Raw genomic sequence first — 12422 nt, forward strand, 5'->3', positions numbered from 1 at the left:
AACCAAGAACTACATTACCCATGAAAAATAAACGGAAGTCTCATGCCAAACGGTGGATGTGGGTTTGGGGTTTAGGGTTTAAACTTCGGTCTGGGTTCAGGGAAAGACGACGAGAGAAATGTGTTCCATCTTCTTTCATAAACCTTTTTAAACATTACTGTAGTTGTTTGTTTTATGTGTTTAAAGTTTTAGCACCAGTAAAAGTTGACGGTTAAATGTTGCACGCAGCCGAACACCATACATACAAAGCCACAACACTAGATGGAGTATCTGTGCGTTTTTCATGGTGTTGATCCACGAAGAAGAAAATACGGGACGCTCGTGATCTTCAGCCACCAATCAAAACAGTCGAAGTGAACATTCGCCAAAATTTGAAAACACCCTTTAGCTCTGTGGCTTTATACTGTCTATGGTGGTAACACATTGGTTCAAGCCAAAGCCATTGACGTTTAGTTTAACGCTAAATACAATGGAACTATTCAAAGAAGAGGACATTAAAATGTATTTTTATGAGAACAGACTGAAAACTTTCGAGGGGTGGCCCTTCGACGAAGACTGTTCGTGTACCCCGGAGAACGTGAGTGAACAAACGGTTGACTTTTGCTACGGCTAACGGTAGCTAGCTAACACAATAACAATTAGATCTAACGTTAGCTAGTTAGCTAGAGTAAGAAACTGGTGCTGGTAACACAGGCCTGTCAGATGTTAGATTGAAAGTTGTGTTGCTCATTCAGTTAACAAATGAAGGTCGCTCTAATTTTCAGTCAAATAACAAAGCAAGTGCTGTAGATATTGTTAAATGTTGATATTGTTATTAGCTAAGATTTTAAAAGAATAACGTTACCTGCATAACCTGGAGCTCAGACACAGGACTTGATTAAAAGCACTGGCTTTAGTTCATATAAGTAAGAAGGGCTGCAACTAATGTTTATTTTCATTGTGGTCTAATTTCTTGGTTATGTTTTCAAGTAACACATTAACCATTTAGTCCATAAATGTTCAGAAAATGGTGAAAAATTGCCAAACCCAATTTTCCAGGGCCTAATGTGACCTCTTCAGTTTGTTTTGTCAGTTCCTAAACTCAACGGTACTCAATTTACAATGATATAGAGCTGAAAAGAGCAGCAAATCATCACATTTAAAAAGTCAAATGCTGGTAAAATATGCAAAGGGCTGGTAGGGCTGCTTCACTCAGCAGCCAAAAAACAACAAAAAACGATGCCACAATTACCTGGAGCCCACAGTGACATCTTTAAAGGTCATTTTGTCTGACAGGCAGCCAAAACTCAAAAAGAACTGAAGACTTTGCCTTTTTTTTGCTTGGAAAAGGACTCAATCGTTTTCTCTCTTTTTCTGTAGATCTATTGATCAGTTAACCTGCTTATTGTTTTAGTTGTGGACACTTTTGCTTGGTAATGGAATATTGATTGAACCAAAGAAAGTGGTTGTCAATCAATTTTCACAACTTATCTTTGTAGCAATAAATACAGCTACAATTTCTTTATTTTTTATTTTTATGTGGTTGGTCTGTTAATTTGTTTCCCCAGATGGCCAAAGCTGGCTTCATTCACACCCCTTCAGACAACTGCCCAGACATCGCCATGTGTTTCTTCTGCCTCAAAGAGCTGGAGGGCTGGGAGCCGCAGGACGACCCGGAGTAAGATAAGCACATTAGTAGGCTCATGGGTCAGAAACGCAAATAAAAGGACAGGAGATTTATGCAGCTTCATTTCTTAATCAATTTATGTTAATCTTATTTTTCTAATTAGTCTTATCTCTAGAGAAATAGGTTGACTCTGTACAAACCAAATGTAATATTACTCAGCAGGGTAAAATGACAAATAGCTCAACAAGCAATCGCACAACATAATTATATGCACAAATAGCAAAGTAATCAAGTAGGTTGTAGAGTAAAATATATAATCAGTATAAGCATATAAGGTAAATGAGCACTCCAGCAATTCAAAATTGCACTTCCATAAAGTTAGAGGGCTTATCAGAGACAGATTTAACAAAGAATGGTCATAGAGATACCTTAACCTTTTTTTCTTATTATGGGTACCCGGTACACTGGACCACTTGATTTCCCATAATACAACACAATAGCATCTTTTTTTTTAGACCCTCTCTACCTGGTAAACAGCCACATCTTTTAAACGTCACGTTAACACAGACTTTGCATTAAAAATGTGTAGTCTTCAAGACATCGTCATCAAGGTTATTTTCTTAGACTTCAGAAATCTTCAGAAGACATTACTGCTTTTGCCGGCTGAGTGATACTTAACATGACTAAGAAACTGATCCTTAAACCTACATTGTGTAATTTCTTGATTCTTTGCAAAAAAAAACTTTTGTTCTTTCACAAATATGTGCTCATTCATGTGTAATTACTTCCACCAACTAATCAAAGTATTCTCGTAAGCTTAGAATCTGACATTCAGAATACATACGAGCGACTCGCTCGAATGACGGCAGCCATGTAGCGCCTCCATCTTTAAAATACATTATCCAAAGAGGGACATACCTCCGGCTTCCGCCCACTTACACCTATTGGCACCGTGACGAATGCCAGGGGGAAGATTACTCGCCAGGGAAGCGAAAAAGAGAATTAAAACGACCACGTGACAGGCAAAGCAACAAGACCAAAGTTAATATTGGAGTGGCTAGAACAGCTGCATGTAAACGATGGTGAGAGCCAATTTCGGGTGCGGCCACCGTAGGAGGAAGGGCTGGAAAGTAATATTCAGTTGGTCGTCCTATACAATTTCACCGCTAGATGGGAGGAATTCTTACACAATGTAGCTTTAATGTGTAAAATATGTGGAGTACCTTATAAACTTTGAAACTGGCCAAATATGTTTTTAACAGAAAATGATTCACATAAATGCATTTTGAGGCAGCTCTTTTGACCCAGGGACAGTTTTCCCTTTTTGGCTGACTGGTAACAAAATCTAGATCTGATGATACAACTAATGGACTAATGAATTAAGAAATTATGTTACAGTGACAATATGTAACTTTTAAATGTTTCTGGAACTGCGTAATTTTCCATCTGATGATCATAAATGACCTGTAACAGTAAACGAGACTTACAGTGAAAAGAACGCTATTTTTATATAGTTTTTATTAATTCCTTTGCCCGGGTCCGATTTTTTTTTTTTTTAATTTATTATTATTTATTTTTTTGCGAAGTCACAATGATTTACGGCCGGTAGACTAGCTCTACAGTGACACATTCTGGTGGGTCACAGATTTTGCCGTAACACTGGAAAAGCCTATGCAGCCAGGTGAAAGGTAGCTGGAGTTTTCTTTATATTGCTTATACTTTTGACCACTTTTCCCGCTTATGTTATAATTCTCAAGACTTTCCTCCTTGGTGTGTTACATCATTATTCAGTGTTTGTGACTGATGCAGCAGCACTTCAGGCATGAACTTTCTCAACTCTTTGTAACTATGTACATTTTTCCTTTATATTCATGGTCATTGAAATTTCATTTATTATGAAATCACGGTTGGAATTCACAAGATGGTGTATTATTTAGTGTTGTTCTATTGTTTTCTTGTTTTCTCCACAGTAAGTAGTAGGGCTGGGCAATATATCTATATTATATCGATATCGTGATATGATACTAGATATCGTCTTAGATTTTGAATATTGTAATATGGCATAAGTGTTGTCTTTTCCTGGTTTTAAAAGCTGCATTACAGTAAAGTTGCGTCATTTTCTGATTTTACCCGATTGTTGTAACTGTTCTATTATTTGCCTTTACCCACTTAGTCATTATATCCACATTACTGATTATTTATCAAAAATCTCATTGTGTAAATATTTTGTAAAAGCACCAATAGTCAACACTACAATATCGTTGCGGTATCGATATCAAAGTATTTGGTCAAAAATATTGTGATATTTGATTTTCTCCATATCACCCAGCCCTAGTAAGCAGACTTGTATTGGAAACTATTCATTCCTGAGCAGAAACCTTACTTTACGTAAATAATGTATTTTTCATCAAGAAGTGTTAGAGTGCTTCAGAAAATGACATGCCATGGGATTACATCACAGCCATATGAAGCTTTACTGAAACCTGCTGACCAGGTGTTTCCCACATCTATATTCGCTTTAAATGACGCCCATGGATGATGTAGATAAAGTACAGTGCCTGGTACAATGTCCATTCCTTCCATATGCAAATATTTGCTCCCCCTCATCATTGTCTCGTTTTGTTGCCAGAAAGGAGCACAAGTCTCATTCACCGTCCTGCCAGTTCATCGCCCTGAAGAAGAAAGTAGAAGAGCTGACTGTGGAGGACTTCTTGAAACTACAGAAGGAGAGGCAGAAGTTCATCATTGTACGTTCTTCAGAGAACTCCATACATTTCCCATTACTGACTTATATGATGCATCATTTAATTAGTTGACTGTTAGATAAATCTCTTCTTTTAGCTTTTCATGTTTTATTGTATACATATGTCTTCAAAAGTTATTTTATTTATTTTTTATTTATTTTTCCATCCATAATCCCTGGCCAGGTGTGAAGTTGGCGGCCTACAAGAAACAAGTTTAAATCAATAATCACGATGTACAGCGTGACTAAGATCTCCATCCGTTAACTCATTTCCTGTGGGAACATTATGTCTGATCCAGATTTAATTTCCTCCACTCGCAGAACAAATCCTGTAACGAGAGCATCACCAAGTTTGAAGAGGCAGCAAAACTGAGAAGAGCCGATATAATCAAGACAGCCATGGGCGAAGAGTGACACCATAATAGATGCAGATGAATGAAGTGGGCGGTGTGTGTGAAAGATTCATTGTTGCTGGCTGACTGACTGGTTTCTCTCACTGGACTTATTTCCTTGTTTCCTTCATGTCTTCTTTGTAACACTGTATATCTGTCATCTTTACTGTTTTCACTTTATATATGTTTTTTATTCATTAAACTTATTCAGTCTGGTTACACTGATTTATTAATTTGAGAGGGGGGGGTATTTGATGGGAAATGTACTAATGTGTAGCATCTAGGTGAGCCTGATTAAACTAGCAGGAGGAAAGCTATACAACCCATACACCTAAAGGGTTTTATTTTATGTCATCTTTACTGTGGAATATACCATCACTTTGGTGATGTATTCTTGGACTGATCTGTCCAGTGGTGCTGCAAAGACGTATGCTTATTCTGTCAATTATTTTGTTAAAGCGTAGCTGACTGTAGACTCCCCATTTTCCTCCCATTATTTTCTCCCTGCATGCCTTTCATAATCGTATGCGCCTCCCGAATCAATCCAAGTCCCTCCCAGACAGAAGCTGCTGCTGTTCAGTAAGGCTCTCCTCGTCCTCGCGCAACTCTGGGATAGGGATAGGTTAATCTCCATCCTGTAGATTTTAACTACAGCCTCGACAGGCGAACTTGGATCACCTCAACACCGTACTATTGTCGGGACTTTACTGCACGTCTCGTAATGAGCGCGTCAACGTGAAAGACTTGCTCAACACCACAAAACCCACGTTACGCACGAGTCCAAGCCATCACCGTTATGCGTGAATTAAACCCTCACCTGTGCAGGATGAAGGTAACCTTTGGCTCTCTGGTGATCACAGCCGGCATCTGCGGCATTCTGAGCTTCGCTTTTTTGGCGACTTCCCTCGGAACCGAATATTGGTACATCATAGAGATGAATCCTACGAATACAAGCGACTTTGAGAACATGAGCTCCCACTCGGGACTGTGGAGCATCAACGAAGGTAGGCTACTTTTCCATAACTTTCTCTCATAATGATTTAGATTGTGGTGCTGTATTTAATAACCTAATTAGTAATTGAGTGAAATTGCAGATATGTTGATGACTTGGGTGTTTTGGATTGTGACATCCAGGTGGGAAGATGACCACAGACACTATTGACTCCTTCCCAGCTGACTCCTCCAAGTACACTGAGACTGAGCTGCTCATGCTGAGTGAGTCTCTCCTCCATCTTTGATGAAACTCTGTGCTCATCCTAACCTGCTCCGTTAATGAAGTATCATTGTCAAGACAGCAATAACTCCACAGATGCTCTATAATCCATCTGTTTTTGTGTTATCTGTGTGCAGGCATGCACAGTGCAATAGTGGTGGTGCTTCCCTGCAGCCTGGTCCTGTTGCTGTTTGGTGGCATCTGTGGATTGGTCAGCTCCCTGGCTCGGAGCCCCGTCCTCCTCACCGGCACGGCCTCCTACTTCTTCATCTGCAGTAAGTTAAGGTTCAGTTCCTTCACTCAGGTCTCCTCTCAGTTTATCTATCCATCTTCAGCTGCAGTGAGGCATTAAGCAGGTATTCAAGACTGATCCATTAAAAGAAAAACCACAATACCCAGCAGCACTCATACACCAAGATCAATCAGTGCAACAATTAATACTCATTCAAAGAGCTTCGAAAGATAGAGCAGGGAGTATCCAGCTATGCAGTAGGGACAATGCTCTCTCACAACTACTGGGCCCGTGTTTTCTATCATGCAGAAGACAATGCTGCTTTTATCACATTTAAGATTTAATCGTGGTTGAAACATTGGAAGTTACACGTTATTGCCACTAAGCTTGTAGGTAAGATGGTGTTAATAGTAAGTGCAAGAGAGAGGTAAACATCAATGCAATTCTGCTTTGGATCATTTACCACAGTGTTTAATAAAAAAATAAATAAAATAAAGCCAGAGGTGGTATAAAAGAGTCAATTGTCGTGATAGGCGTTGTTGAACATCATTTCACTCAAATGGCTGTGTGTGGTGAGGGACAGGATAGCTCTCACACTTTTTCCTACATTGTAAACCGCATTTTCCTTTCATACATTTAGTGTTGCAGTGGTACCTGTGGATAGAAATGTACTCCTATTGCTTTAAAAATGTAAAGACATTAAAGGCACTCTTTTTGCATAAAGTTAAAACTTAGTTTTTAGGGTTTTATTTGGTCAAACAAAGCATTTAAGTCAAAGAATATGGTAACTGCAACACAGTTAATTATAATAAAATGAAGTGAATTTGTTAGTATTTTTTTCTTTATTTGATGTTCTGATTGAAACAGAAGCAAGGCGATTTTATTTATATAGCACATTTCAGCACAAGGCAACTCAAAGTGCTGAAGCAGAATGATCAAAAAGCAAAGAACAGATACTTTTTATTGGTTTAGATCAGAAAATGGTCACAATCAATGTGGCGGTGATTTACAGTTGAACAACATTTAATGATATCACAGAAGAAAGTAGGAAACACTAGAAAGCTGTGGAGGGTTTGGCGGAATGTACATATGGTTGGGGTGTGGACAAAGCAAGGCCATGTGTTTAATTTGTGCAGGCGGGAGCATTTCATGTGCAGGGCTGAAATTGGCCTCGCTTATAGTTATTGATCTCATGTGGCCACAGGCACTGGTGTTTATTATCACCCAACACTGATTGGCTGTTTGATTGTGTGTGTGTGTGTGTGTGTGTGTGTGTGTGTGTGTGTGTGTGTGTGTGTGTGTGTGTGTGTGTGTGGGGCTTTTGTTGCTGTTACGTCAGAAGGCTTCATCCTGTACTCGGTCAGATGGGTTATGAAAGCTTTAATTGATCTTTGGGGAGGTAAATATGCTTTGGAAACGATTGCAGCCCAAATTTGCATCTCTCTAATGTTCTGGATTTCATTTCATATCGTTTGTGTTGGAAAGTTGAGGATAGCACTTGTTAAGACCTCCCGAAACCTGCACATGCTGGGCCATTAACTTGGTGGTTGATGTGGGATATAGAATCTATGCACTGCAACTAACCAGACAAGAGACTTACGTCATGTCTTTTAGAAGTTGTTTATTAAACAAAAAGGGTAGTTGGCGATGTGTTTAAAATCAGTATCACTATGTTTTTCTCTATTGGTGCATATATGGCAAAATTACACATTAAATTCAACAAGTCAATTACACATTATTCAACAAGTCAATTACACATTAAATCCTCCACCCATACGACTACATAGGTTGTTTGTTCCGACCCTCTAATACGACCCACAGCGTTTCCTATATTAGCACCCCCACCTAAAAATGGGTCGCAAGCTACTTGTACAAACAAGGGAGGACAGTCATATTAAATTATAATAAAAAAAAAAAAAAAAAGATGTTCAATGGAGTAAACTGTTCAACCGTGTGTCACATCAGTCAACAAATAATTGTGTACATTTTCAATTATCTGTTTGGAATCGGTACTATTTTTTGCAATAGATGTTTTTAGAATGATATGATCATAATTGTAAAAATACAGTTCCATATATATATTCCTTTTATGAGGAAAGGAACTGTATTTTTACAATTAGATAGATAGATAGATATGAAGGTTGACTATCCCTAATAATAGTATATACAGCATTTCTCAAATAAATGCTCTTTATTGAGTGTGATTTTCTCCACTATCCTCTCATTTGAAAGCCCCAGAACACAAACACTGAAATGTGTTTAGATTAGGAGGAAGGTCTATCTTTTTACAGCTACTGCTGCACATGTGGAAAACATAATTCTCTTTAAAGCAACAGCATATGTCGTACTCGTAGCATCTTTCTTTGTTCAAATGGATAAGTTCCCGTTCCAGCACTCAGCATGATGACCTGCTTACCTTGAAAAGGCTTTCGGGCTGCAGCTGAGGAAAGCAGCATCCATTAAGACACCACAAATGTAAAGGGGCTGACTCTAAATATTGCCAAAAACTGCCATGTAGCCCCACAACCTGGTTATCAGATCTAAAACAAGGTCCTAGCCAGAATAAAACTAATTTAGTTAATAGAGCTGGATCAGTCTTTCATAATAAACTTGAGATTTAGTTACACACCAGTGTCTTGTTTCTTTTGGTGTGGGTTTCGAGTCTGTGCCACAAAGGTAACAGAATATTATAGATATTGGATGAAAAGCAGAGTCTTTTTAAAAAGTAAAAGAGAACTATAGCTGGTAGTTACAGACAGAGTGTACTTGTTTTAGGCAAAAAATAAATATGATGTTCGTATCGCAACTAAAACTACACACAACTGCTTAAGAGGTCGTATAGATTTATCAACAATAACAACAGAAACAAAGTCTTTCCTTTACCTACTGCTTACTGTAAGCACACCCCACTTGATAAATATTTAACTATCAAACTAATTATATAAATGTGGGTTGTTGGGAGAGTTAGATTACCGTTAACCGTGTTTACACTATTATGCTAATCTGGGTATTTACTGTTATTAAGTTATTGGTGGTGCCTGAGCATCTGGTGGAGCTCTTCTGTCTGGATATCTTGGGTGCTCTCTCGCTAACGCCTTATGACCTCCATAAAGAGGACCTTGTGATGGACAAACACTTACTTAAAAAGACACTTTATGTTCTCCCTTTAATAAGCAGCACATGGTAATGTGTGGAATGGAATAAAGGCTTCAATTAGATTGGAGTTGTCTTGTGAACTTGTAGACTGCCCGACTTTTAAACTGTCCCAGCCTCTGAGCCAGGCGTTTCTTTGTTCATGGTCTCTTTGTTGTCTCCCAAATTTGCTTCACCAAAATTGTTGTTCAGGCTTCTTCCGCCCTTGAAATTCTATTATTTAATTACATTCCGTGGCAAGTATTCGCTAATTAAATAATTAAATATCTGAGCATTTCCAGAGTGCATCCTCAGTCAACGTGTACTGGGTTAATAAACCCCTTATACAACCAGGAAATGCGTGTTAACACCAAAAGTGAGAGGGCCAGAGTGTGATCATGCCTTGAAAAGCTGCTGTGACTAATTAAAGGAAACTAGGGGAAAAAACAGACTAATGCCACTTTTCCACTGCATGGCACGGCTCGACGCAACTCTACCTGACTCGCTCTTTATTGGTTTTCCATTAGCAAAAGTTGTTTTTTGTACCACCTCCGTCGAGGTTTCATGCAACCTGGGCCTATATTAGGAGGTGGAGTATCACTGCAGAGTCAGACTACTTATTGGTCAGAGGTAACCGTCACTAGTGCAACTCGGAACATCCTGCTTAACCCCCATTTTAAACATTCACCACAATTTTTTTTCCGAGGATCACCAGAGTCACCAGGATTAATCCTCTGGGGACCATGAATATCTGTTAAAAATGCCACGGCAATCCATCCAAAAGTTGTTGAGATATTTCAGTATGTGGTGTCGTTGCTCAAAAAATTATTTTAAAAGATTTATCAATCATCACAATTGTTGCTGTTGTCCACCAATAACACCTTTCAGCTACAGTAGCTTGTAATAGTAGTCCTTTCGACAGTATGTGAGGCAGTTTCCGGTCTGTCGCTTTGTTTGTGTTTCTCTGCATACAAATGAGACATCAGATGCAGCTTCCTCCTAGTTCTCCGAGCCCATAGCACCTTGGGGTGTAATTGTGATAAAATTATTATTAGTCTCGCCCTGGGTAGCCTCTGCGCTCCACTTGCATCCCCTTAAAACCAGTAGCAAGCTGACAACATTAAAAGGGTTTCCAATAGCAACACTATGAAACTTGATGGGACTGTGCGGGTTTGTGCGTGTCTCGGTCTAGTCTCTGATGACTGGGATGTTGTGTAAGCAGACAACACGTACGTCAGTGCATTTCCTGTCTCTCACAATATGAGATTTTGGGTGGCTAATGGCATGATGTTATTGCTGGTTTTATTGATGGGCTCTCAGCACGGAACTCTGAGACTCTGGCTGACGAATTTCCACTTTATAATTGCTGAAGAACAATGCCAGCATGTGTATTGCCTAAAAAAAGTCTTAAGTGTTTGTGCCTAAAAACATAAATATTTCTTTAAAAAAAGAAAAGTGAATGAATGTATGTGCATTGCATCTCTCCAGGTCTGCTGACGCTGTGTGGTGTGAGCCTCTACATCATCTACTCGGACAAGGCCCTGGCTGAGACGGCGAGGCAGGTGGGGGCGGAGGGTCTGGCCTATATTCACACCTCTTTCGGCTGGTCTCTGGGTCTGGCCTGGCTCTCCTACGGCCTGGAGCTCCTCACCAGCGTACTGCTCCTCGTGGCTGCGAGAATGGCCAAGCTGCAGCAAAGCAGTCCCACCGTGGCCTGACACAAGCCTCTACACTGGATCCGACCCATTCAGAAGGGGTTGACAATTGAACTGTACTGAACTGCGTGTGTTGCTGGCATGTGATTGTGCCTTAGAACAAGGTAACAAACAGTAGCTGGGCACTATTAAGGCTTTCTCACAAAATACAAATGTTGAGCTACAGATGTTTTGGCTAATTGCGCCCTCTTGTGGTCAGAGTTGAAGTGGCTCCTTATATCCACTGTCAGCGCATCTGACCATGTTATTGTCTACTGTAGATATTAAATCTGTCCTAAACTAAACTGAGGAGCTCACAATTTAAAATCATATACGATACGTTTGTATTCTCACGTTATATTGTCTATATTTTTAATCGTGCCAATTCATTTGATGTAAGCTGTATTTGTGTGTTTTTGAATCTTTGAAACCTAAAAGTGATGTATTGTATATTTGATGACATGTTAGTTAGTTTTTCTATTGAAAATGTGCAATGTGTTCCAGGTGACTGCAGCGAAATGTTACACTACTGCAGCAACTTATTGTCTGTATTTTGAGCCCATTGATCTTACGATTGATTTCTCAGAGTACTAACTGTTCCCATGTTCCTTCAGTACTAACACAGCAGTCTGTGTTTCATAGTGTTTTTTTCTTTGTAACCACTTACTGGAACAGATTTGTTTTTTAACATGAATTTGATCAGATGTTTCAGTTTCATCCGTCTCAAATGTCTTTCCTTCTGCAAGTATGTCAGTGTTGGTTTCTTAAATTTGGCAATGTTTCCCAGTGGAGAGAGTGTGGGGGGGGGGGAGAGCTACATCTCTGTGTACTCATATGTTTGCTGCCCAGAAAACTGCAACATTTGCACACAAAAAAGATAAACTTAGACTAAATTATTTTCAGGGTTAATAATAGCAGGTTAAAGGCAGTTTTTATTCTTCACTTTTGGCAGCAGTAGTGGGCAGAGTGGGATGACTGGATTCCTGTGGCTGTCACCCATAGCTGACTGGATCTTTTTAGAAAAACAAACTCCCATCACCAAATACCTTTTTTAAGACGTTCCTATGGCAACCTAAACATTCTGTGCATCCACACAAAGGATAGGAAGTGGGTGTGAGATTCTACTTTAAACAAGCTGTGCTTTAAGGCAGAAGGCATCTGCAGAAAACTGAAGACCCATTTTGGCCATCAGATTACGTCATGTATCTCAAAAATCTAAACATTTTACAACAGCAGCTATATGTTGGCTTTCCAATATACTGTCACTTTGAATTAAGAATGAACTGAGCCCTTGAGCCCTTGAGCTTCATAACTGCTGCTATCTTGTCTGTATCTGACCTTCTCCCACTGTAAATGGTTTCAGATTGTAAACAATTCAGTTATATGGTCTACTGAAAGAAATTGATGAGA

The 12422-nt window shown here is 39.3% G+C and overlaps 2 protein-coding genes across 2 annotated transcripts; both read left to right on the forward strand.

Moving 5' to 3' along the window:
* The first annotated feature begins 132 nt into the window (after positions 1-132).
* birc5a (baculoviral IAP repeat containing 5a) lies at positions 133-4960 on the forward strand. The gene is made up of 4 exons (XM_039789273.1): positions 133-577; positions 1548-1657; positions 4236-4353; positions 4671-4960. The coding sequence occupies exons 1-4, from the start codon at positions 410-412 to the stop codon at positions 4761-4763; spliced, it is 489 nt and encodes a 162-aa protein (XP_039645207.1). The 5' UTR covers positions 133-409; the 3' UTR covers positions 4764-4960.
* A 150-nt stretch (positions 4961-5110) lies between these two features.
* Positions 5111-11729, forward strand: tmem235b (transmembrane protein 235b). The gene is made up of 4 exons (XM_039789272.1): positions 5111-5745; positions 5876-5956; positions 6092-6229; positions 10807-11729. The coding sequence occupies exons 1-4, from the start codon at positions 5538-5540 to the stop codon at positions 11034-11036; spliced, it is 657 nt and encodes a 218-aa protein (XP_039645206.1). The 5' UTR covers positions 5111-5537; the 3' UTR covers positions 11037-11729.
* Positions 11730-12422: the final 693 nt, after the last annotated feature.

This window comes from Perca fluviatilis, chromosome 21 (genome assembly GCF_010015445.1).
Source record: "Perca fluviatilis chromosome 21, GENO_Pfluv_1.0, whole genome shotgun sequence".
Classification (NCBI taxonomy): domain Eukaryota; kingdom Metazoa; phylum Chordata; class Actinopteri; order Perciformes; family Percidae; genus Perca; species Perca fluviatilis.

Coding starts and splice junctions, on each gene's coding strand:
- birc5a (XM_039789273.1), top strand. CDS start 410: ATGGTGGTAACACATTGGTTCAAGCCAAAGCCATTGACGTTTAGTTTA. Junction 1,658..4,235: donor GAGCCGCAGGACGACCCGGA/GTAAGATAAGCA, acceptor TTTTGTTGCCAG/AAAGGAGCACAAGTCTCATT. Junction 4,354..4,670: donor AGAGGCAGAAGTTCATCATT/GTACGTTCTTCA, acceptor CTCCACTCGCAG/AACAAATCCTGTAACGAGAG.
- tmem235b (XM_039789272.1), top strand. CDS start 5,538: ATGCGTGAATTAAACCCTCACCTGTGCAGGATGAAGGTAACCTTTGGC. Junction 5,746..5,875: donor ACTGTGGAGCATCAACGAAG/GTAGGCTACTTT, acceptor TGTGACATCCAG/GTGGGAAGATGACCACAGAC. Junction 6,230..10,806: donor CTCCTACTTCTTCATCTGCA/GTAAGTTAAGGT, acceptor GCATCTCTCCAG/GTCTGCTGACGCTGTGTGGT.